This window comes from Pelodiscus sinensis, chromosome 4, assembly GCF_049634645.1.
Source record: "Pelodiscus sinensis isolate JC-2024 chromosome 4, ASM4963464v1, whole genome shotgun sequence".
In the NCBI taxonomy this organism is placed as follows: Eukaryota; Metazoa; Chordata; order Testudines; family Trionychidae; genus Pelodiscus; species Pelodiscus sinensis.
In genome coordinates, this window is record NC_134714.1 from 92,786,604 (window position 1) to 92,812,204 (window position 25,601).

Here is a 25,601-nt window from a genome sequence, read left to right on the forward strand (position 1 = left end):
ATCAACACTCACAATGCTATTCTACAATGTGCGAAAGGAACTTTTGGTCGAGAAAACTGAGGCAAACTCCTACTCTTACAAAAAGTGTTGTGCATCTCTAATGCCCAAGAAGAGCAGATAGAACAATGGTTCTGAAGGTCTTATCTGAAAAACGTGCACACTGTAAACTGTATTAGACTTATTTTATCTACCTTTTTATGGATGAAGTGCTGAGATGGCCCTGACAGGATTTTAAAGCAGGCTTACTATTCCATGCCACATACAACACTTTCTCAACATCATGCAGTGCAAAGCTAATATCCAGACCACTCAGGGTACCAGCACAATGTGACATCAGATAAGGGCTAGATGTTTGATTTTGCTCCATTGTTGCCTTCTGATTTCCTTCATCAGGGTCAAGTGAATAGCTATTTTTAATGGGAAATGGAAAACATTTTATCTTTTCAGTCAGCTCTGTCACATTCTTACAGAGCACCTTATAGTTTGGGGTGATTTTTTTTTTTTTTTTTTTTTAAAGCACCAATATGAAATGTTCTAGAGATGAGTGATGGCTCAGCATGGTTTGATTTGCACTATTCTTCTAGCAGAAGCAGAGACAAACTTATCTTATACAAAACAAATAGCTCCTGCCAGAGATCAGATCAGATGTCTAGATTGGCACTGATTGTCAGGAATAATTTTCTAAGGGGAAAAAACGATTTTCTTTGCATTTATATATTCTGTGCCCTCTCTTCTCAAAAGGATTGGGGACAACATTGATAGTTTTGTGCTGAGTCTCCCTGCAAGGGTTGAATCTAAGACCATGAGGATTCTGGGCAGCTTTCGTCACCAGGTGAGGCATAGGCTAGGCTCTGCCAGCAGGAGTTTTCTGCTTCAGGCCCTGCTTGTGATAGACTCTGGCTTCTAACACTGGTTTGTCCTTGACTTCACTGTTTGATAGCTGATAAAGCAACCCTGCCTGTTGCTGGCCTGTCTCCGAAGTTACCTTCCCCTGACTCCTGCACTGACCACTGCATCTAACTGTCTATTTCTTAGTCATAACACTGCCCAAGTGATACTGTTTCTCTATTTGGCAGTTCTTGGCTACAGTACATCACACTTCTATTGGCTGTACTCTCTCAAAGTAAGGGCCTGATTTTGCACCCATTAAAGTTGATGGATCCCTAGGTATATGACTGGCAGATGTCTTTTTTTTTTTATTACCGGAACACCTAGTCACAAAGGGACCCTTTTTATTCTGGCAAAGCTGATAAAAGTCTATTCAGCAGGGACATGGCACTAAGTCAGCTCCCTACCTGTCCTGGCTCCGCACAGCTCCTAGAAGTGGCTGCCAGAATAGCATAAGTATGTGGGTGGCCCGGGAAGCTCCACAGCTGGCTTTGCAGTTCCCATTGGCCAGAAAGTGTGACCAATGGGAACAGCGGATAGGCACAAGGGCAGTGTGTGGAGTTCTGTAGCTGCTGGGACCTGTGGCTGCTTCCTGAGAGCTGTGGTAAGCATCATAGGATCTTATACTCCCTCCTGGAGCCTTCATCCCCCACACCATAATCCCAAGACCTAGCCTGCACCCCATACCCCTCATCCCTTGCCCCACCCCAGAGTTCACCCTTCCCCTCCCCCCCAACAAGAGCCTTTAGTCCCCTGCACTTAGAATAAAAATGGACCACTGTTGCCATATGTGTGGTCTGGACAAATGGTGGTACAAAAACTGAGACATCTCTCTCTTTTTCTTACATATCTCCAGGATCCAGATTTTTAGAATGTTGGCAATATTTGAAATGCTGCCAAATGGACAAAAATTATTTTTTAAAATCTCAGCAAAACCTAAATGGAATTTCAGGAAATAAAGAAAAGACACTTATCTAGTTTGGAGGGGTTTTTTCCTTGATGAATTTCAAAGGCCTAATGCAAACAACAATGGTGTCACACCTTGTCATTGGAAAAACACAAAGATTATTTAATAAAAGTAGGCAATTAAATATAGAAATTCCTATCCGCTCTCCTGATAATGAGTTCACTCATCTTTTCCCTTCACATTTCCAGTTCACAGATACCACAAGACTGTGAGTCCTGTATTCACAATTACAGTATAAATGTAATTTAAGTACAAGATGATAAGGCATATTTTGACTTTCAGAACAGCCTTTTCATCTATTTAAAAAACAACAGTAAGAATACCAAAGTTAAAGTGTGGAACTGCAAAATCATTTTAGGCAAAGCCCAAAGATTTTTATTTGCCTGTTATCAGGACCTATTTTTTGTTACAGGTTTTTACCTCCCCTGGAACGTCACTGATGGCTGACCCTCTTTAAATCCTTTGCCATGCAAATTTCTGTGTGCATATCCTCTATATGAGTATCCAGTGTCTAACCAGATTTGTCAGTTGCTTGGGAGGAAGCTTCCTTGAGGCTTGCGTAACAGTGCAGAAGTCTGCACCAGAGGGGTTTAAGTTCTAGTGAACGCTAGTGTACCACATACCGATTGGCCCATTTATACCCTACTGTTGCATTCTAAAAGTTCCCCGGTGCATATTAATGCAGTACTCTTTGAACGTGGACTATATTAATATGCACTAGGGAACTTTTTATGTGCCTCGCCAGTCAATTTAGCAGATGACATGCTAGTGGGCACTAGAATTTATACCCTTTTGATGCAGAATAATGTACTACATATAACAACCCTAAGATTACAAGTCTGAGAAACAAGCAAGGCAGGTTTCAACTGCAGCTAAATTTATGGATGTACTGAAACTGCTGATGCAAAGAAGTTAAATAACACAAAAGGGAATGAAGCTTTAGACCTAAATTACAGTTGTTCAATGTATTTAATGATACAGTGATGCAAATTTTTCAGCAAAGCACCCTGTGATATTAGCATTTCAAGCAACCTAAATACACTTAACTACACATTTAGTTTGGCTATAATAGGATACTTGCTGTAAATCTAAAGGAATATATCTAGTTAGTCATTATTGTATATTTTTAAAAGGTACCCTAGCTATTAAAACACATTTATGAATACTTAAACAGTTATGTTTTACATACATATCTTGGTTTTTAAACTTGAAATATCTTTTAAATCTTTTCCCCTTTAATAATAAAAACAAACACACTGTTGTGAAATAGTGGCCTTGTAACATACCAGTTTAATTTTAAAATTTGTTGATTTTTTTTTTAAGTTGATCTCTGTGTAGGGTGCTGAATTGGGAGGGAAGACTGGTCATCTTAAATCTGCATGAGACTGTATTTTGAACTTTTCCTGACTCAATAAGATCTTGCAATCTCAGAGTTTTGCTTTCCAGCTATTTGAACTAATTAATGAAAGAAACTTTTACCAAACCGTTACAGAAAGAAGCAAAAGGAGACTCTTCATGAAAAGAGACCTTAAAAAAGAGTCCTGGTCTGATTATCACTGAGGCCCAGATTCAGCAATAATATATGTTAAGTATGTTTTATCTGCTGCTGGAGGAAATCATCAATTATAATTAGGATGCAAAACAATATGTATCAATTTGACATGTTCAGAGCTTGATAAATGCCATATAGTAAATAGTAGGCTGTCAATTGATGTGTGTTAATGCCTGCAATTAATGCAGGGAAGGATTAATGTGAATTTTTGTAATGCGTTAATCACAGGCGTTAATGCTGTGCTGCCCCTTTGAAGCGCTGCTCTGGCGTTTCAAAAAGGCAGCACATTAGGCGTGCCTAGCTGATCCCCGCTCCACTGCCCCTTTGAAGTGCCAATCCGCGAAGCTTCAAATCCCCTAAAAAAGAGTCCTGGGGCAGATTCAAAGGGGCAGTGCTGCCCGGAGCCCGGGGTCAGCTGGGCACTCCAGCTGATAACGGGCTCCTGTGATGCTACCTGTTGGAAATGCCAGGGCAGCATTTGAGGGGCAGCAAGGCATGGAGCCTGGGTCAGGTGGGGACTCCAGCTGAGCTTGGCCTCCCTTGGGTGCTGCCCCTTGGAAACGTCGGGGTGGCCTTTCCAAAGGGCAGCTGCACTGTGCCTGGGGTCAGCTTAGGACTCCAATTGATCCCGGGCTTCCGCAGTGCTGCCCCTTTGAACTGCTGGGCTTCCACAGCGCTGCCCCTTTGAAACGCTTCCATAGTGTTTCAAAGGGGCAGTGCATGCAATTAATTGCGCGATTAATCATGATTCAATTTTTTAACAGCCCGAGTAAATACCAAAACTTTCCCCTTTCCAGGCAAAATCTAAAAAACTATTTATGAATTTTGCCAGCATAAGAGGTCTCTTAGTTGGCATAATGTGACATAGCTGGTACCTATACCAACTGAGCCCTAGCACAGGGGTGCTGGTGGTAGGACAAAGGTTACCTGAAATACAGGAATTCACAACCAACATGGTCATAACCAGTTAGTATAAATGAAAGTGGTTCCTTAACTGCTCCAATAGGGCATGTCTACACTAGGAAATTATTTCAAAATAACTCCTGAAATAACTAGTTCAAAATTAAGTTTATTCCATAAGGAAAGCTCAAGCAGTTATTTCAAAATAACCAGCACCTTATTTTGAAATCATGGGCTTGGTAGCATGGACACTGTGCTTGCTATTTCAAAATAAGGGGTTATTTCGAAATAACTCCCTAGTGTAGACTAGGGCATATATACTGATGGACCAGGGCCAATGCAACTATTTCATTCTTGTGCTCCCACATCTCATGTCTTATATGCTTATTGTAAACACCTAATCCACAACTAAGCATTCTAGTGCTATGGTAATACAAATAAATAACAGTTAATAATAAATGCACCATGAGAATTAAAGTCATCTAACTTATTCCCCTTTTCTCCAGCAATAAACATATCTTTGCACAGGGGCCAATTTGCAGAATAATATCCCTTGCCTTATAGTATTGTGGACACTTAGTTTAGGCAATTTGAGACTACTTAGCATTGCAGAAACAGCCTATGATAGTATAAAATAGGCACAGAGTGAAATATGTGTATGAAACAAGATGATGTACTTTGTCATTACCCAGGAATTGTGAAGAAGATCCATGAGGAAATTGATAGGGTGGGGGCAAAAACTACACATGTCTAAGTCACAAATTAGGCTTTCAAGGTTTCCAATGAGATGTAGACTTAAACCTAAATTGACGTACTGAATCCAATTACTATTATTTTTCAAATGCAGTATATTTCCCATGTATAATTGTAATTTGAATAATGCTATTGCTATTCAATGGTAAATTTACATTGTTGCAGTATGCTAAATTAATCAAAGGTGGTGGGTTAGGTTTCCAAATGTTCATTAGAATAGGGAAAATGGGCTCACTATTATTTTAGTTGTACTGATCCCTTTGATTTACATGTTAAAGCCCCAGCAAACCACATTATAAAAATTAGTGAGCAGCTGCAGCTGGAATTTTTTATGGGTTCATTCTTCCAAGGGGCTACATTTTATCAAAGAAGCTATCCTTCATCAAATAAAGGTACGTATTAAATACCCGGGTTTCCCAACTATTTCCAAAATATCTACCCTTTCCATTTATGTGGGTTAGATATACTGTCTGAAAATTGAGGAAGAGTCACTGTGTGCAGAAGACAACATAAGAACATAGCCAGTTGAAAGGCATTCATTAAAGAAAATGTAAATAACTTTAGCAAGGGGCAAACACCAAATGGTATCCTTGACATAGAGTGACTTTGATTCCTCTCCTCTCCATTTGTAAAACTTTTGAATACCTAATATTTTTATGGCATTTAAAGCCTGTTTCATGACTTTGATGCACAATTTGCATGCATAATTTATCACCATCATATAAGATTCCAAAATGGTCTAGAACATTCTAGAAGGTTAGTGAAAAAGGAATCCACATATGGAATACCTGACACCTTTTACTTTGAACATTCTGTTTTCCCTGTTGTCACTCTCCGAGCCCAGCACTAGGCAATCCTCTGGATCAGCCGCCCCTAACTCTGGTCCTGTCTCCAAGTTATACTTGTGGAGCGTTTCCTTCCCACATGACACACTTCATGTGCAAGGAATAGCCTTGCACAACACTGACTTCAAGTTTCCAAAGATCCCTTGGAGAGGGCTTGTTTGAGATCAGGATCCATGGCAGAAGAAGCAGATGGGTGGCCCAAACCTGGGTATGGCTATATTTCTACCAGCCTTGAAAACTGCTAAAGGAAATGATACAGTATCAGGGTTTATTGTCCATCTTCTAAAGGTGAGATCCTCCAGTGTAGATATGAACATGAAGATTCCCAGTTTCCTTTGCTATAGTAGTGCTGCACTGCAGTGGAGGAGGGCTATGGAGTGAGATCTCTCTCCCACTGATTCCTCAGGATCCATGAGATTCGGAGGCAGTTCCAGCAGTTGGTTTCAAATGGGGGAAAGCAAGGAGTGGAGCAGGATTCCCTTCCTGACCACCCAATAAAACGACATGAGGGAATTTTTACTAAAGAAACTTTCTGGAGATGCATTGTCTTTGCAGGATGTAATGTGAGAGCTAGTGACCCAGCCTTTTGTGCTGACCCGTTGAGAATATGTTAAACTGCTAATATTTTTCATTTCTTGGCTCATTGGGTGTTACCCATTGCTATCCACTGGAGTACAATATATAGCTTTGTAGAAACATTATTGATAGGTTTTTATTTTTTAACATTGAAAAGCGTCGCCATAGTATGCATTACACTGGCTGTTGTATATGAATATAAGCTACTGAAATTTTCCTGAAGCGTTAGTGATATTTAGAGGAATGTAACATTTGGAAAGCCATTTCTTCCCTATTCCTCCATCGTACGTATTCTGTCACAGTACAGTCCCAGGCAGACATCTGTACAGCCTGTCAATTTCCTAAAGAAAAAAAGAGCATGTCCTGAGTGTAAATTATGCAAGCTCTGTATTAGCCTCGTGTGGCCCTTAAAAAATTAAACAAAACAAAACCCACAAGATCCATTAGAAACTACTTTAGGTTTTTCATAAGGCTCTTTAATGCTCCGTACCTAATAAAATATGAATCACAATAGGCTTCAGTGTAACAATGAGGATAGGAAATTGAAATAAAAATAGTGAAAATAACTCTCAGCTCTTATGGTATCATGTTTGAGGAATTCAGCATAGTAAATTCATTCATGAGACCTGAGCTAAAAATAAGGAAACAGAGCCTCAGATGATTATACATTAGTGTAACTCTATTTGTCTCAGTTATACTGATTTACTCCAGCTGAGGATCTGGCTGGCTGACCGCATTCTTAATTCAAGGGGGAAAAATTTAAAGAGAGAGAAAATAATTTTCAAAGTGAGGCAGCCATTCACCCAAGGGATAAATTATAAAGGTAAATACTCTTGACTATCAACTGTACCATAACACAAGCGAAAACAAAGAATACAGAAACAAGGTAGACTATAGACATATTGCTAAGCTATTGAAATTTCATTTTATCATTGTTCTAATTTTTTTTTCATTCAGCAAATAAGTGTAAAATTAAAATTGATATGGTAGAGAAGTTTGAATGGTGGGAGGAAAAAGAGGGGAAATTGCTTTTAATGTTTCAGACTTCTGCCAATCTTAAATTCAGTCATTTTACAATGAAAAGAATCTTTGAATCTTGATTTTTGTTTAAGAGTTCAGTGGTTGGATATTAGGCTGCCATACATTTCCTTACCTCCACTGAAGTCAGTGATCAGTAATGCTGGTTTATACTAGTCAGGGCAAGGGACCAAATCCCTTTCTCCTCCTATTGAGATTAATTAGATGGCTTTCAGCTTAATTCATGTAGTATTTTGATAGTTTACAGTGTGCAGTTCTGTCCCTGTGAATGAAAAATTCAAAAAGTGCAGGCCTTTTGAATTTTAGAAAGGAAGATGCTACTGTACCATTTTGCATTTATCTTGGCTTCATATTTATTTGTGACTTGACTAACATCCTAAAGATCGTATCCTATAAAAAGTGAAACCAACATGGTAAAATATTTATGGATTCTTTAATATTTTAGCACCTCTCAGTACTAAAATCATGTTCTTTCCTCAGAACAAAAGCCTGAAGAACAAGCTCCTGTCGGGAAACAAGCTTTGTGGTATCCATGCAGAAGAGGTGAGTACAGTTTCTTACTGTTCTAATCTTAACACACCCAGAGAGAGAAGGAGAATGTTGAGGATTGCCATAAAAAATGTCACACAGGGACTCTGGGCTAGATAATATAGTCATCATGTGTATCTACAGCTAGAGTTCAAAGCATCCATGCTTCTAAAATCTCTCATTTGCTCCCATGATAAAAGTATTACACATACACTAGGAAACAAAACACAAAATACAGATTCTGCCAAATCCCAGGATCCCAAGCACTGATTTTCTCCATTGGCCCTAATATCTAAAAGTAGTAGTAATAACTCTATTGCTTGAATACTTGTAAATAATTCAGAATAAAGCTTTGGATAAATGATTTTTGATGTTGAAGTGTATGATTTAAAAACGCATGCGTTGCACTTTAGCAAATAAAGAATAAGAAATGGTACCTCTGCCAAGGAGCTGGCAATCTCATACAGACAACATTAAAGCCCTGATTCTTCAATCACTTAAACATGTGAATGATTTTACTCACATGAACAGTGTTAGAAAGCTACTAAAGGGTACTACTGCAGTGAGTAAAGTTATACACAGGTTTGAGCAGTGCCCTATAGTTACCAGGTGAAGTCAAACTAGAGAAGCATAAAATAAAGACTCATCAACAATAGGGAACAATTAGACATTGCCAAGAAAATAGACAAGATGATCTAATAATACAACTTGTATTCTGATGAATCTACAAAAGCCAAAGTATATCGATAGAACACCACAGAATTATCACACTTTAAATCAAATACATTTTAATTAAGAAACAGATTTTAAAACGTGTATTTTCAAAGTTATAGAGCTACATTCATAGCTGGTCTAAATAACCAATTTTCATTTATTTCAACTGAGCTAAACCACTGAAAATCGGCAACACTAAGGTGCAATAGCTTCTTTTCTCTTGCTTTGCTCAAGCTACATCATCATATCTCTTCCTGGTTTACGCTGCAGTGTTTGGTTTTTAATGTAGTTAAATACATTTTTCTTCCTTTTCAGTAATTTTAACATTACTGAATTGTTAAAGCCCTGGACTAAAAGTGTTATTTTTTTTCTTTTCTGCTAATTTCCTCAGGGTTCGTCGCATCTTCAATTTTTAGTACTATTTAACTTCATTTTTTCTATTAGCTTTGCATTTTTTTAAATACATTTTAATGTTTGCAACAAAGCTGTGTATAAACTAGCATGGACATACATTTAAATGGAAAACAGGAAATTTGACTTTCCAATATTTGGTATGAAATCAGTGTCGATGCATATATTGTGAAAAAATCTTGTCTTTGTCCTGGGAGTTTGAATTGATTAGAATCAGAACTGCTTGCAGCCTGTCTCCAAAAATTCACATTGACATAGCTTTCAAGTTAGAGGCCTCTTCAAATACTACCATACATTTTTAAAAGTAAGATATTAAAAAACCCCAACTCCAGTTCTCATCAAAACTCACAGCAGGAGACTCATTGTGAATCATACACATGGAGCTTAAGAAATCTAGCTGTAACATTGCTTCTTATGGACCAGATGGTGCTTTCCTTTTCTGCAGGCACAGGAGAACCTAAAGTGCTGAGAATTGCATTGGTTCCACCTCACAAGGGAAGTTTAGGGATTAAAGGCAGCAAAAGCACTCCAGACCTCCCTTAGTGTGCCATGCAGCTCTGCTTTCTCTAGGACTCCCCAAAGGCGGGGGGAGGCATGGCAGACCATTTTGAAGGAGGGCTGAGGTAATCCAGATTAGCAGGCCTCTGTACAATGATCAGTCTTATTAACAATTGCTCCAGCTAATGTGTTGTAGTTACAGCAGTAGAGAGATTCCCATTAATTTCTATGACTTAAACCAGCGGGAGCAGACTTAATCCACATGTATACTCACATTATTTTCAGATTGATGCACAATATGCAATAGAATTAAATCGGGAGCTAGAAACATAAAAGGTAGCAAGAAAACATCCTACAAATATATTACTCAATGAAGAGAGAAAAACAGTAACAGAAAATGTGGAAATGGCAGAGGTGCTTAAGTTGGACACCTAACGTAGTGGATCCCAGTGAAAATGGAATAGGTTCAGAAGCTGAAATAGGAAAAGAGCAAGTTAAAAATTACGTCAACAACTTGGTGTCTTCAAGGCACCAAGGCCTGATGAAATGCATCCTAGAATATTTAAGGATATATCTAAGCCACTGGCTATTATGCTATAAGCTATAATGGAATATGGAAGAGATTCCAGAAGACTAGAAAAGGGCAAATATAGTACCCATCTATAAGAAGAGGAATAATGACAACCCAGGGAACTACAGACCAGTCATCTTAACTTCTGTACCCAGAAAAGATAATGGAACAAATAATTAAGGAATATATTTGCAAATATCTATAAGATAACACTGCTCTACAGCCAAAATGCTTCTGATATAAATGTAGTCAAACTTTACTAATTCTGGGTCACTGAGAACGAAAATGATGCTTAAAATTGTTGTTTGGCTCTAGTTTTCAAGATATGTTATTGGGTCAGTATATAGACCCTTGACTTGCGAATGGCGGAGGATAAGTGAGTTATAAAAGGAAGGGATCTCAATTTAAACCAGAAATGACTAAAATACACCTTTGACTGGATCTATGAATAAATCTATGACTAGGTTTGGACAGTACTTGCTTTTGAGGCAAAACAATGAATGATACAATCTGAAGCTGGTATTGAATCATACATGATATGAATTGCATCATGTTATTCCTAGAAGTCATGGATGATGCAATCATAATGAAGCTTACATCACTCTGCTGAACAAATTGCCCTATATCAGCTCTAGAAATCATACAGTGTCGTGCTCTCTTATTTGTCAGTGTTTGGTTTTGCAAAGGGACACATTTCTGTTTAGCCAAAGTGAGCAGAGATGCCTCGTACTTCTGCTATGTTTGTGGTGAAGTGACTTTTGCATCACAAAAGCGCAGTATAACCACTATGGTTAAGAAAGCCTCTCACCTTTATTTTGGCTGCAAAATTGGAAACCAGGACAAGAGGTGGGCCCCACACATATGCTGCAACACTTGTGCAACAAATCTTTGCCAGTGGTTGAACAGGAAAAGGAAAGCTATGCCTTTTGCAGTGCCAATGATTTGGAGAGAGCCAACAGATCATACCAGCAGTTGTTACTTCTGCATAGTGTCTCCAGTTGGGAAAGGTGTGTCAAAGAAGAAAAAGTGGACTGTGCATTATCCAAACATTCCATCAGCTATACGCCCAGTACCCCACGGAGAAGGACTGCTGGTTCCTGATGCACCAGAATCATTCTCACTTGAGTCAGACAAGGAAGAGGAAGAAACTTCTGGTCCTGAACCATCAATGTCACAGGACCCACATTTTCTCCCATCCTCCTCCTCTGAACCATATCTCATAACACAAGGTGAACTGAATGACCTTGTCAGGGATTTGGAACTACCCAAGAGTAAGGCAGAGCTGTTGGGCTCCAGACTACAGCAGTGGAATCTTCTGGCAGGTGATGTTAGGGTTTCCATGTTCTGTGACCGTCAGAAGGATCTTGTCCCATTCTTCTTCATGGAAGGTGATCTTGTAGCCTGCAACAACATCGATGGTGTGATGGCAGCCCTCAACATCGTTCACGATCCAGATGAGTGGAGACTGTTCATTGATTCATCGAAGACGAGTCTTAAAGCTGTTTTGCTGCGTAATGGCAATGTTTTGCCATCAATTCCTGTTGGTCATGCAGTCCATATGAAGGAAACCTATGACAACATGAAACAACTTTTGAGGTACATAAACTATGGCCAACATCAGTGGCAGCTTTGTGGTGATTTGAAGGCTGTTGCTCTCTTGCTTGGTCTACAGACTGGATACACAAAGTACTGCTGTTTTCTCTGCGAATGGGATAGTCGTGCAAGAGATTCCCACTACATCAAGATAGATTGGCCACTCCGACAGTCATTGGAGCCTGGGAGGAAAAGTGTTCAGCATCCACCACTTGTTGAATCAAGGAAGATTTTGTTACCACCCTTACACATCAAGCTGGGTCTGATGAAAAACTTTGTCAAGGACATGGACAAAACACAAGCAGCTTTCAAGTACCTCCGTGGAAAATTCCCAAGGTTAAGTGAAGCTAAGATAAAGGAAGGTGTCTTTGTTGGTCCTCAGATTCGTGAACTTTTTCAAGATGATGCATTTGACCATGCACTGCGTGGCAAGGAAAAGACTGCATGGAAAGCCTTCCAGTTAGTGGCAATAAATTTTCTTGGAAATAACAAGGCAGATAACTACAGGTTGTTGGTAGAAAACCTCCTCAAGGCATACAAAAGCCTTGATTGCAACATGTCACTAAAGATACATTTTTTGCACTCTCATCTAGATTTTTTTTCCACCAAACTGCGGAGCGATAAGCACGGCGAGCGATTTCACCAGGACATTGCAACAATGGAGAAACACTGTCAGGGCAAATGGAGCCCATCAATGCTTGCAGACTATTGCTGGACAGTGACAAGAGATGCTCCATTTAAAGAATACAAGAGACAAGCCAAGAAGCGCCGAGTAGACACTGAATAGGACTAAACTATGTACATAATAGTTTTTTGCCTTTTGTTTCATAATATATTTTATTTATATAACCCTTTTGCTGATTTTTAAAGTGTTACATAAACAGGACAGATGAAATATTATTATGTAAAGCAACCATAAACACATGAAAAGACCTAGGTTTACAATCTCTACTATCTACACAATATACATAGACGTAAAATGTAAAAACTTAAATATCTTGGAAACTGTAGCCAATCAGTTGTTTTAATTGTCATATTTGAATTCAGCACATACATACATAATAAATAGCACATTTTATCTCTGAAGCAGACAACTTCTCAAAAGTTGTAGACCAGTGTAATGTGTGACAGATAACAGCCACCATGGATTTGCAAAAAAACAAATCATGTCAAACCAAACTGATAGCTTTCTTTGATAGGATAAGTCTAGTGGATAAGGGGGAAGTAGTAGACATGGTATACCTACACTTTAGTAAAGCATTTGATCATCAAATCATAGAACTAGAAGGGGCCTTGAGAGATCGAGTCCAGTCCCTTGCCCTCACAGCAGGACCAAGTGCTGTCTAGATCATCCCTGATAGATGTCTGTCCAACTTTCTCTTAAATATCTCTAGTGATGGAGATTCCGCAATCTCCTTAGGCAATTTATTCCGGTATTTAACTCCCCCCCCCCCCCCCCGAGAGTTAGGAAGTTTTTCCTAATGTCCAACCTAAACCTACCTTGCTGCAATTTAAGCCCAATGCTCCTTGTCCTATCATCAGAAGCCAAGGAGAACAATTATTCTCCCTCCTCCTTGTTAACACCCTTTTAGACACCTGTGGAGAAATTGAGGAAGGTCCAGAGAAGAGCAACAAAAATGATTAAAGGTCTAGAAAACATGATCTATGAGGGAAAGAACAGGGTTTATGTAGTCTGGAAAAGAGAAGGCATACAGAGGGGTCATACAAGTGTTCAAGTACCTAAAGACTCTTACAAAGAGGAGTAAGGAAAATTGTTCTCCTTAACCTCTGCTGATAGGATAAGGAGCAATGGACTTAAATTGCAGCAAGGGAGGTTTAGGATGGACATTAGGAAAAATTTACTGTCAGGGATCATCTAGACTACGGGGAACAGTCAAGCGAATATATGCAAATTCCATGGGAATTTGCATATCTTCTTCTAATCGTACTTTTGAAAGCAGAGCTTTTGAAAGTGAAAGTAGTTAATACACGGCTTTTTCGGTGACACCTCCCCCCCCCATCGAAAAGCCGCGTAAACCTCCTTTTTTGAGGAAGAGCAGCTTTTCGACAAAGAGGGGTGTTCGCTGGAAAAGCCGCATCTTAACTACTTTTACTTTAGAAATCTCTGCTTTCGAAAGTGCAATCTTTCGACCATTCCCTGTAGTCTAGATGAGCCCTGAGTGTGGTTAAACACTGGAATAAATTGTGCAATGAGGTTGCGGAATCTTCATCCCTACAGATTTTTAAGAGCGGATTAGACAAACACCTGACAGAGATGCTCTAAATGGTGCTTGTTCCTGTTATGAGTGCAGGTGACCAGAGTTGACTTCCTTCTATTTCTTTGCTTCTATGAGTTTAGTGCATCTACTGAAATACACAACTTATTTTTATGGTGCCAAGTTGTGAGGTTTTTCTTCCAGTCCTTTACCTAGTAAATCACCTTCAAATCAATGTGTAATTGATTTATGTAAAAGCTAAGTAAGGAAGTCAGGATTTTACCCATGAACAAGTGACTAATTTATTAGGCTAGCTATGTATGACCTAATTGGCTAGACTAGCTGAAAAACACTTAACATACAGGACAGTATGAGAAATCCGTGGAATGTGTAGAATGTACAATACAGTTCATAGTATTTGTGCGGTGTGGTAGGCTTTATTGTCAGAATTTCAAAGGACAGAACTCTGGGTTATACAAAAAATCTGTGATAGTTGATTATGAATGTGCCTTACTTTTTAAGTGAAGAAATTACATCTTTAAAAATATAGGTAGTCTTTATGAATTATGTGCTAAACCAGTGGTTCCCAACCTTTTCCAAATGGGGACCCATTTTGACAATTCGGGAAGACTTGGTGACCCAAGGCTATTCAAAAACTGGGGAGGGGGAGCAGAGCCACCTGGAGAGACACTTGGCGACCCTTTTGAAATGTAATGGTGACCCATATTTGGGTCCCGACCCGTAGGTTGGGAAACTCTGTACTAAACCCCAGCCTTATGAATTCTGTACTAAACCCTAGTCTGGCACACATACAATGAGATGCTGGCCAGTAGGTTCTTTGGTGTTGTACTCTTTCCAGGATCCAATGGGGTAAGACAGAGGCATACTGTTTCCTTCTGTCTGAATAAGAGTAATATACAAAATGATGGTGGATGCTGGTGTGTCACTCCCTTCAAAATCCCTGCAGGCTGAGCCGTGTGAAATAGCATAGAAGCAAGTTGCCCAATTGTTTTCTCCTTTAAATGCTACTTGCAGATGCTACTTTGCCATTAGATCAGTAAAAGATCCCTCTTTACATCCATAAATTCTTAGAGGTGACACATGCCCTAGTGTGTGTTCATTGACCTTACTGGAATTATACTAGGGATGAATTTAGCTCTAGGAATTTTAATTTTTCAAGCTAGTTGTGTAATTAGCAAATGGGCGATACTAATGTAAATTTAACCATTATTTATTTTGCTGTAGCTGTTCTCTAAGAATCATTGGGACTTTGCACTAAAGATTAGCACAGCATCATCAGCAGTCAAGTGCTGAATATAAAGCTGCCACTGTAGTCAGGATTGAATGGTGGGTGGGTGACACTGTCCCAGAATATTAGTGAGCTGCAGATCTGACAAAAAGCCACAGGGAACCACACTGCTAGTGTCAATTTTAAAACCAGACAGTGTCGTCTACTAACATGTTCCGGAAAAAGCTGGTCAATGTGGTCTTAGACGTCAGCTGGTAAGACATATCAAAAGGTCTCCTTGTTAACAAATGCCAGTGTTGATCAGTGATGAAGACAGCAAGGGATGCTATATGAGCTGTACAGCTGGCAAGTCACATTTTTCCTTTGAAGGTTGATTTCAACCACCCTAGAACACTGGGCCAAAGCTCAGGTGTTAAAATTCTTTTTCAAAGACAAGCAAGCCTTCAGCTGCGCTTACAATATAATGTGTGCTCGCCAATCTGGCATCTTTCCTGTATTCAGTCTTCTTGGGATAATTCAGGGTATGTCTACACTACCCCGCTAGTTCGAACTAGCGGGGTAATGTATGCATACCGCACTTGCTAATGAAGCCCGGGATTTGAATTTCCCGGGCTTCATTAGCATAAGCGGGGAGCTGCCATTTTTAAATCCCCGCTGCTTCAAACCCCGTGCAGCGCGGTTACACGGGGCTCGAACTAGGTAGTTCGGACTAGGGTACCTATTCCGAACTACCGGTACACCTCGTTTCACGAGGAGTAACGGTAGTTCGGAGTAGGAACCTAGTCCGAACTACCTAGTTCGAGCCCCATGTAGCCACGCTGCACGGGGTTCGAAGCAGCGGGGATTTAAAAATGGCGGCTCCCCGCTTATGCTAATGAAGCCCGGGAAATTCAAATCCCGGGCTTCATTAGCAAGTGCGGTATGCATACATTACCCCGCTAGTTCGAACTAGCGGGGTAGTGTAGACATACCCTTAGTGTAGAATAGCAACTCTCTCTCTATAATCTACGAGGGTAAATCAAAAAGTATCTGCAATGTATTTATTAAAATTAACACAACAGCAATACAGAACTCATAAGTGTATCTTTTTTTCAACATAGTTCCCCTGCTTTTCAACGCACTTGGTTCAGCGTAACACAAGCTTTTTTATGCCTTCAGAAAAAAATGTTTTCGGCCGGGCAGCATGCCATGTATTCACCGCCTCCTTCAAATCATGGTCACTGGCAAAACGACGGCCTCTTAAAGCAGCTTTGAGGGGTCTCTCTGGCGTTTACTCTCTGGCTCATAGTGGTGGATCCATGTTTCATCACCAGTGACAGTGTGACTCAAGAAAGCGTCACCTTCCTCATGATACTGGTTCAAAAGGCGGTTACAGATGTCCAAGTGGTTACGTCTGTGCTGCTCCATGAGTTGTTTGAGAACCCATTTTGCACAAATTTTACTGAAGTGAAGTTTGTAGTGAATGATTTCATGGGCAGAACCTTGACTAATCTGCAGTTGGTTTGCCACTTCGACAGTCACTCTCCTGTTTTCGAGAATCAACACACAGACTTGTTCAGTGTTCCTTTCAGTAATCGCTGTGGATGGGGGCCCTGGTTGTTCTTTGTCAGTGACGCTTGTTCGGCCATTTTTGAACATGTTAATCCATTTGTACATGCTTCGCTGAAGCAAAACACTGTCACTGTACTGTGCTGATAGTCTTCAATGAATTTCCGCACCTCTTTCACCTTCAGCCCACAAAAATTGAATCACTGCACGCTGCTCTTCTTTGGTGCATGTGGTAAGCGTATCGGCCATGTTGACCCCACTAGTAGTGAAAGACATCTGAGTGGTCAACGCCAAATATGTTGCTACAATATAGGGAGGTTCCGTGCTTACAGTTGCGTGCGAATTCAGCAGCTGGGGCATTCACAAAGATATGAACACTTTGCGGATACTTTTTGACTTCTCCTCCTATATGTGTACATTTGACTTCCAAGATTTGTTATTAGAATACAACCCCTTAAACTAGTGACTAGAAAATGTTACAGACCTCTCCTGCCCCTGAGCTACTGAATGTGAGAAAGGGAGTGACTTTTAGACTTTTCTACAGCTCAGTGGCAGCTGTATTACATATTATATTAGGACCAAATCCTGGTCCCGTTACAGTCAATAGCAGTAGCTTACTGACTGATAAGACTGAGGCTAATGGCTGTACATGTTTGCAGCTCTGAAAACTCTCTCTCTTCTGTTCCCGCAACATCTGTCATCCAGCAGGACCATGGATGCGTCTCGACTGGAGAGCTTGGGATCCTAATGGCAGGAGACCCAGCAGCCCAGCAGGGGTTGGGGGCAGGCAGTGAGGTTGGAGCCTCACAACAGTACTGGGGCTAGAGCCGGAGAACCCCAGAAGCCAGGGAATATTTGGCTTTCCACAGAAGCACAGGGCCGGGGGCTGACGAAGCTTGGCTTTTTGCAGAAGAACCCTAGCAGCACACAGCAGTTTGGGATCAGGGACTGGAGAACCCTGACCACCTGTCACAGCGCGGGGTTGGGGGACAGACAATCTCGGCTGCTCACTGCAGCACGGAGCTGGGGAAACCTGGCCGCCTGCAGCAGCCCGGGACTGGGACTGTGGTCAGGGCTGAGGGGCTGGTGGCAGCAGGGCAGACAGTCTGTCTGGGGAGAAGGTAGAAGGGGCCAGAGTCAAGGGGCCAGCTGACTCAGGGCTGGTGGCAGGGGACATTTCCCCTGGACTGGCAAATTCTCTCATTTGGGACCGGTCAGGTCCGGACAGTGCCAGACCAAGGAAGTCCAACCTGTACCTGGTAGTCCACAGAGTGAAATTGACCTTGGTTAGAACAGAATCTTGGCACTTTCTGCTCTCCAAAAATGAGGCCATAAGAGGAAGAAGAAATATGGGCTAGAAGAAGAGCTCAGAATTTAGAGGTAAATATGCTACTAATTTGTTTGGCAGTTTCAGGCGAACCTTTTTTAAGTTTCACATTGTGAGTAGTCTTCAAACACTGAGTTTCATATTGAGTTATAGGCCTCAATGTACTTTGTAAACTAAAAGCAAAGTAAAAGGCTGCAAGGTTTCACCTGGTTTCTCCTCATAACCATGTTAAACCACAATTAGCTCATCTTTTTTTTTTTTTTTTTTTTTCATATACAGGCAGTCCCCGGGTTACGTACAAGATAGGGACTGTAGGTTTGTTCTTAAGTTGAATTTGTATGTAAGTCAGAACTGGCGTCCAGATTCAGCTGCTGCTGAAACTGACCAGCGGCTGACTACAGGAAGCCCGAGGCAGAGTTGCCACAAGCGGCTGACTTGGGGACGCCTGGGGCAGAGCAGCTGGGGTGCTGCTGGGTTGGTTCAGTAGTGCCAAGGAGCGGTGCTGCGGGACCAACCCGGCAGCACCCCAGCTGCTCTACCCCAGGCATCGTTGGTGAGAAAAGCCTGGTCTGCTGGGGGGAGAGGGGGAGCACTAGCTGCGCCCCCCCCCCCCAGCAGACCAGGGAGACGTGGGTGGCGGAACCGCCAAGATGCACCGCTGTCCCACCCACATCCTCCGCGGCTTTGCTCTGTGTCTGTGTCTCCCTGGTCTGCTGGGGGGGGGAACTCCCCCCAGCAGACCAGGGAGACAGGGAGCAAAGCCGCGGAGGACGCCGGCAGCGGGACAGCCGCGGCACGTCTAGGCTGTCCCGCTGCCCGCGTGCTCCGCGGCTTTGCTCCGCGTCTCCCTGGTCTGCTGGGGGGGGCTCCCCCCCCAGCAGACCAGGGAGACATGGAGCAGCTTTTCTCACCCCGGAGGACGCGGGCGGCGGGACCGCGGTGCATCTGGGCGTCCCGCCGCTCGTGTGCTCCGGGGTGAGAAAAGCCCAGTTCGTAACTGCGGATCCGACAAGTCGGATCCGCGTAACTCCGGGACTACCTGTATCCATAAATTACAGGTCAGAAGGGACCATTGTGATTATCTGGATTTACTTCCCACCTAAGACAAGCTATACAATTTCACCCAGTGATTGTTTCATCTAGCTCAAAGACCTGTCACATTGTAACATGTCTTTTAGAAAGACATGCAATCACAGGCAGTGTGCCACTTCAGTGATACCATTGAAAGGGTAGCTGCTCTTTGTCCTTGGAAGAAAGCTCTCCCAATAACCGAATAAAATCACCCCCACTGAGGAGGGGTACCTTCATGGAAGGGAGAGTGGCTCTCACTGATGAAGCACTATTTACACTAGAGCTTTTCATCATTAAAACTTTTGTTCAGGTGGGTGTTTTTTCAAAAGATTTAATCATGAAAGTTCTGTGTAGATATGGCCTTGCTTAAAGGGTTCCAATTATGGAAAATATGCCAAATCCTTTGATACATCACTCTTCAGGTTAATATCCCTTTTCAGTGGACTTGGGGTGAGAGCTGAATTTCATTACAGAACTCTAACTAGCTTAGATCACCCAGTACTGTAAAGACGATACCATTAAACATGCAAACTGACGTGTGTGGAGGAGTTTAAAAACCTCACCACAACAACAAAAAGTGCTAAATAGCTAGTAATTAGGTACTTGGGTCTTTACATTAATATCTAGTCTGAAGACCGGTTTGAATTATTAAAGTTGTAAAGCCGGCAAAATACTTTATTTGCGATGGTTACTTAAATAAAGGGAAGGCCAAAAAAAGGGTGAATAAAGGAACTCATTATCATTCACATCCTGCACTTTTTTTAAACAAAAACCTTTTAAAATAATTGAGAGAAGTAAGACTATAAATGTATTTAAAATTAGTTTTTCACTGTAACGTTCTCTTAAAAAAAAAAAAAAAAAGCGCCTTTCTGGGCCAGATCCTCAGATAATATAAATCAGCATAGCTTTGCTGACTTTCATCAGGCAGCAGTCTACATGATCCTTACAATGTGACTCACATACAACAATTAACCACATAATAGAAGTCATTAAACTTCTGTATATTGTGTCTCCTGCTGCCTTTAGCTCTGCTTAGCTGTGAACGGTTGTTAAAATCTCGTGTCCAAAACAGATGAGGTAAACTAACTCCCTACAACAACAAGATAGCTTGTGAACGAGTTCTAATTGGAGGTTACCATTTAACTCTTCCTTGGTTCCCATAATTGCTGTAGACGTGCTGCTGTTACAAAGAATATATATACAGGCATGCAAATAAAAAAAGAAAATAAAATTCTGAAGCTTTGATTTTTTTTTTTTTGTGTGTGAGCTAATTTCATTTTTTCCATTGTCAGAATTTCTGTCATCTACTCCTCAGGTTCTCAAATGTAAATGATTTAAAATAACAATTTGTTACCTTTTACTTGCAGTCAAAAAAGATCCAAGCCCAGCTGAAGGAGTTTCGCTATGGGAAAAAGGATTTGATTTTTAAGGTGAGTTTATATTACTAGAGCTAGCTAAGGTATTTACTTTCAGTCAATATAATGTTAAAATCATCCAGATTTTGTTACTGCAGAATTGAAAAAATAATTTCCCTAACTGTCAGCATAATGAAAGATGCTCAAAACTCTCAGTCACAGACATCATTCCCATAATGTGTTCTCTGAAATACCATCTATTTGTCAGAGTTGAAAGGGCAAAGTATGGTATTGCAATGCTTTCTTTGGGAAAAGATAGAGGTGAATTCAAAGCTTCAAAAATTCTGTTATCTCCATCGTTACTTAAAATTGAAATGGAAAAATATTTAGCTCATGGTTATTTACATGAAAATACCAGCATAAACCAATAGCATAGTCAGTGCTCTGCTAGTGACACAAACCTTTCCCATTGTTCCACAGATTCTTGTAAAGGGCTTTTTAATCTTTCTAATTGGGCATTAGAACATTTTATGGCTGTCAGGTGGTTTCTGTTTGATTAGCAGTCCTCTGTGCTAAAGCAGTACAGGATAACATTTAAAGAAAACTCTTCAAATATCTGTGACAAGTAGACAGAATAACTTGTGACAAACATGGAAAATAATCCTGTAGGCATCTAGCTTTTATCCATCTGTGTTCCAGCTCTTTTGAAATTTCTTTCTTCAGCTACAGCTTCTTGACAAGAAACTGAAGTTTCTATGGCTATGTCTACACTACCAGGTTATTTCAAAATAATAACTCCTGAAATTACTATTTTGAAATAAGCTTATTCCTCTTCACAAGCAGGCGTTATTATTTCAAAATAACAAGTCTCTTATTTTGAAATAACAGGTTTGGTAGGGTGCATCTACACTGCACCCGTAGCTCGAAATAAGCTACGCAATTTGAACTATGCAAATTGCGTAGCTTATTTTGAGTCAATTTCAAAGTAGCTGATTTCAGAATTTGGCGCTGTCTACACAGCACTTTATTTCAAAAGAATCACTGTTCTGAAATGTCCCTTACTCCTTGTGGATTGAGGTGTTACAGAGACATCAGAATAGTGAGCCTGTTATATTTTAAAATAGTGGGAGTGCTCAAAAGACATGGAATAGCTATTTGGGGATACATCTAGTATCCTGAAATAGGGCTGCACTGTAGCCATAGCCTTAGTGGGGATGCACACCTTGTTGTTTTGAAATAAGGGAAGTTATTTTGAAATAATTCCTCAGTGTAAACATGCCCTATGAGGTACAGGCAGTCCCCGGGTTACATGGATCCGACTTACATCGGATCCCTACTTACAAACGGGGTGAGGCAACCCTGCACTAGCTGCTTCCCCCCAGCAGACCAGGGAGACGTGAAGCTAGCCCCCCCCCCCCCCCCCCAGCAGACCAGGGAGACGCGGAGCGGCTTTTCTCAGCAGACACCTCAGCTTGAGAATAAAGGACTAAGGGAAGTGAGGTGTGGGAGAATAAAACTGAGCTCTGGAGAAATGTTTGGCTAGAGTTTCCCCTACAATATGTACCAGTTCCGACTTACATACAAATTCAACTTAAGAACAAACCTACAGTCCCTATCTTGTACGTAACCCGGGGACTGCCTGTATACGCAAACCAAATTTCGAGTCAGTCTCATTCACATAAACACTGAAAAGTTTAGATACTCAGCTGAAACATACCCAAATTCCTCTTTCTAAAATCAGACAGATAATATTATGAGAATAGGATGTCTCACAGAATTTTACATACTTCCTACTTCTGGTCTTTTTTGGAACCCTAGCCAGTGGAGGAACAAAATTAGAGGTATGCACTAGACAGGAAAACTCTTATCTGAATTTTCACTATCATTAGGCAGTTGCACCAGCAGTTTGAGGAATTTTCTCTAAATTAGATCTGGGGTTCTAGTTTGGCACTAAAAATGACAGCTAATGAAGTAGAATCAACTCAACAAACAGTTCAGATTCAGTTTGGATTTTAGTAGAAAACTTTAAGATGGGGAATAAAAGATATTATCTAAAAGTGGTTAGGGGGAAAGACTTATTTTATTTGCCTGCAGAGAGGAGGCTAATTACTGTTACCATATGTGCTATATTAGCATCTATGGGGGCCAACAGAGATTGAGTTCAAGTGTGGTAGGCACTGTACAAACAATAAGACATGGTCCTGCCTCAAAGAGCTTGCCATCTAAATTGAAAAGACAAAGGGTGGGCGTGGAATGCAGCACAGAAAGGTGAAGTGACTTGCCAATGGTATATGGCAAATCAATAGCCAACCTGAGAATACAATTTCTCTTGAGTGTCAGTTCTTTACTCTAACTTACCTAGTGGACCTGCTGCCCCTTAGGAAAAGACCTGCAGTTGAGGCACAGGGATGAAGAAAAGGAAGGGGTCAGGAAGTGTTTTTTTCTCTTATGATATACCTGTGGTCTTTTTTCTCCTTCCTCTGAAATATCACAGCTGGAGATGGGACACTGGATGATGCAGGGACAGGTTTCTGAGGTGGCACTGAGCATTCTCTCTCTCTCTCAGGTTCTGGTTTGGCTAGTTCTAGCACGTGTGCTCAGGGGCTAACTGTCCACCATATATATATGTGGGATGGAATTTTCCTCCTCATCAGACTAGAGCAACCTTGGAGATTTTTTGCCTTTCTCTGCAGCATGAGATGAAGATCACTCACGAAGATCACCTGGATGCATGGGGCACTGGGGCATCTTAGTCTCTCTCCTATTCTATGCTTGTGGTACGTTCATAATTTAGCATCATGTAATATGTCCGTTGTTGGGTTTAGTGTGATATGCAGGAGGTCAACCTAGAAAATATAGCAGTTCCTTCTGGCCTTAAAACTCTAGGGGTATGTCTACATTACAGAGAAAACCGAAGCTGCTGCTGTTGATCTTCCAGGTTTTGAATTAGCGAGTCTAGCGAAGACGCACTAATTCAAACTGAGAGGGGCACTCCTGTCAATGCTGGTAGTCCTGCTTCCACAAGGAGTAAGAGAAGTTGAATGTTCTCCCTTCAACTTCCTGCAGTGTGTACAGTACCAAAAGTCAAGTTAAGGTACTTCCATTTAAGTTGCGTATCTTAATTCAATCTTGTCCCGTAGTGTAGACATCCCCTAAGAACTGAATGTTCTAGGCTGTGCTATAGCAAGTGAGAATTTGGGGAAGTAATTTCATCTCCTTGTACCTTAGAGTAGATCTACACAGCAGGGTTAAAGTGGAATTAAGCTACTCAACTTCAGTTACATCAATCACATAGCTGAAGTTAAAATACAGTAGACTTCCGATAATCCGGCACCTTTGGGACCAGAGTAGGTGGTGCCAGATTATTGGATGTGCTGGACTATCAAGAGGTACTACATACATATAAACACTATATACATATATACACTTCAACACTAATACAGTCTGTAAATTATTCACTTAAACACTAAAAAACCCACAAACTTAAACAAAACACTAAAACTTAAAACTATAATTTTGTTTATTTGCCATGCTGCAAAACTAATCATCTGATGAAACCCTGCTTCATCATCTGTGATATCATCTGGGTTATCGATATCCTCCTCTGCTTCCATAGGGGTGTCGACAACAGTAGGCTCTGATGGTGGTGGTAAAGACAAAGGCTGAACTATCTTCCATGCCCTTGCAAACATATCCCTGAGATCGGCTTGCTTAGAGGACTGCGACTTCTTGGTATAAAAGTTATTCAGAATAATATGAAGGCTCATCACTTCAGCTGCATTATATTGGCTGCAACTCTCTGCAAATTCAACTAATTTGGAAATAAAATCAGTTGACTCTCGCCAGATATATTTTGCTCTCTCCGTCACTTGCTCTTCTTCTTCCTGAGGTTTTTGTGGATTCATAACACTTTCAGTGATAGCAGCATCACTCAAAATTTCTACAACTGGTTCGTCTTTGTCCATATCAAGCCATTGTTCAATCTCATTTTCTGTGAGCTTTGCAACAGCATTCTTCTCAGGTACATTTTCAGTTTTTTCCTGTATGTCATTACTGTGTTTAGACCTAACATTAAAACCACAAAATTCCTCTTCATTGGAAGAATTGTCACAAAACCTGATGCTAGACCAAAGTTTTCCCCAACATTTTCGTACAGTAACCTTCTTTACGTCTTTCCAAGCCAATGCGGCTGCATACACAGCATCCTTAAGGATGAAATCGGGTTGAAATTCAAAAACACTGCAGTCTGAGTTTACCAGCTTTCGGACAAAAGACCCGCTGTAGAAACACTTAAAGTTCTGTATCACGCCTTTATCCGTAGGTTGGATCAAAGACGTCACATTTGCTGGCAAATATGTAGTGAAAATATTTCCACTAACAAGCTCCGAAGCGGGCAGATTCGCTCGACAGTTATCGAGCAAAAGAACAGCTTTACTATCCTCCGGTTGACCCCCCTCTTTCTAAAATTCTCCTTAACTGTAAGCACAAAATAATTAAAAAACCAGTCCTTAAAGGTTTCTGCTGTCATCCAAGCATTCCCCTGTGCCTGGTAAATCACTGGCAAACTTGTAAGGGTTTTAAATGCCCTTGGCTTTTTGTACTTCCCTACAACAAAAAGCTGAAGCTTATGCGTGCTGGATGCATTTGCGCATACCAGAACTGTAATGCAGTCTTTGTTTATTTTGAAGCTATGAGCAGCCTTTTCAGCACCACCAACCAGAGTAGAGTTTGGCAAACAACACCATAAGAGCCCGGTCTCATCGGCATTGTATATTTGAGAAGGCGACAAACCGTGTTCCTCTACCAACTGCTCAAAAATAGCGCTATACTCCTCAGTGGCTATGTGATCGGCAGACTTTTGCTTACCACTGATATCTAAAACAAAATACAGGACTATGTAGCACTTTAAAGACTAACAAGATGGTTTATTAGATGATGAGCTTTCGTGGGCCAGACCCACTTCTTCAGATCAAATAGTGGAAGAAAATAGTCACAACCATA

General features: G+C 40.9%; 1 protein-coding gene across 4 annotated transcripts in view; it reads left to right on the forward strand.

Annotated features, from left to right (window-relative positions):
* The window catches only part of LUZP2 (leucine zipper protein 2), a 480,337-nt gene that overhangs the window by 352,615 nt on the left and 102,121 nt on the right, over nucleotides 1–25,601 (forward strand). For all 4 annotated transcript variants that reach the window (XR_012903570.1, XM_075927754.1, XM_014573955.3 and 1 more), the window contains 2 exons: nucleotides 8,000–8,062; nucleotides 20,613–20,675. Coding sequence is in view for 3 of the 4 variants with exons in the window: in XM_075927754.1 (XP_075783869.1) it covers nucleotides 8,000–8,062; nucleotides 20,613–20,675 (126 nt within the window). In the remaining variant the exon portion in view is untranslated. The remainder of the gene's footprint in view (nucleotides 1–7,999; nucleotides 8,063–20,612; nucleotides 20,676–25,601) is intronic.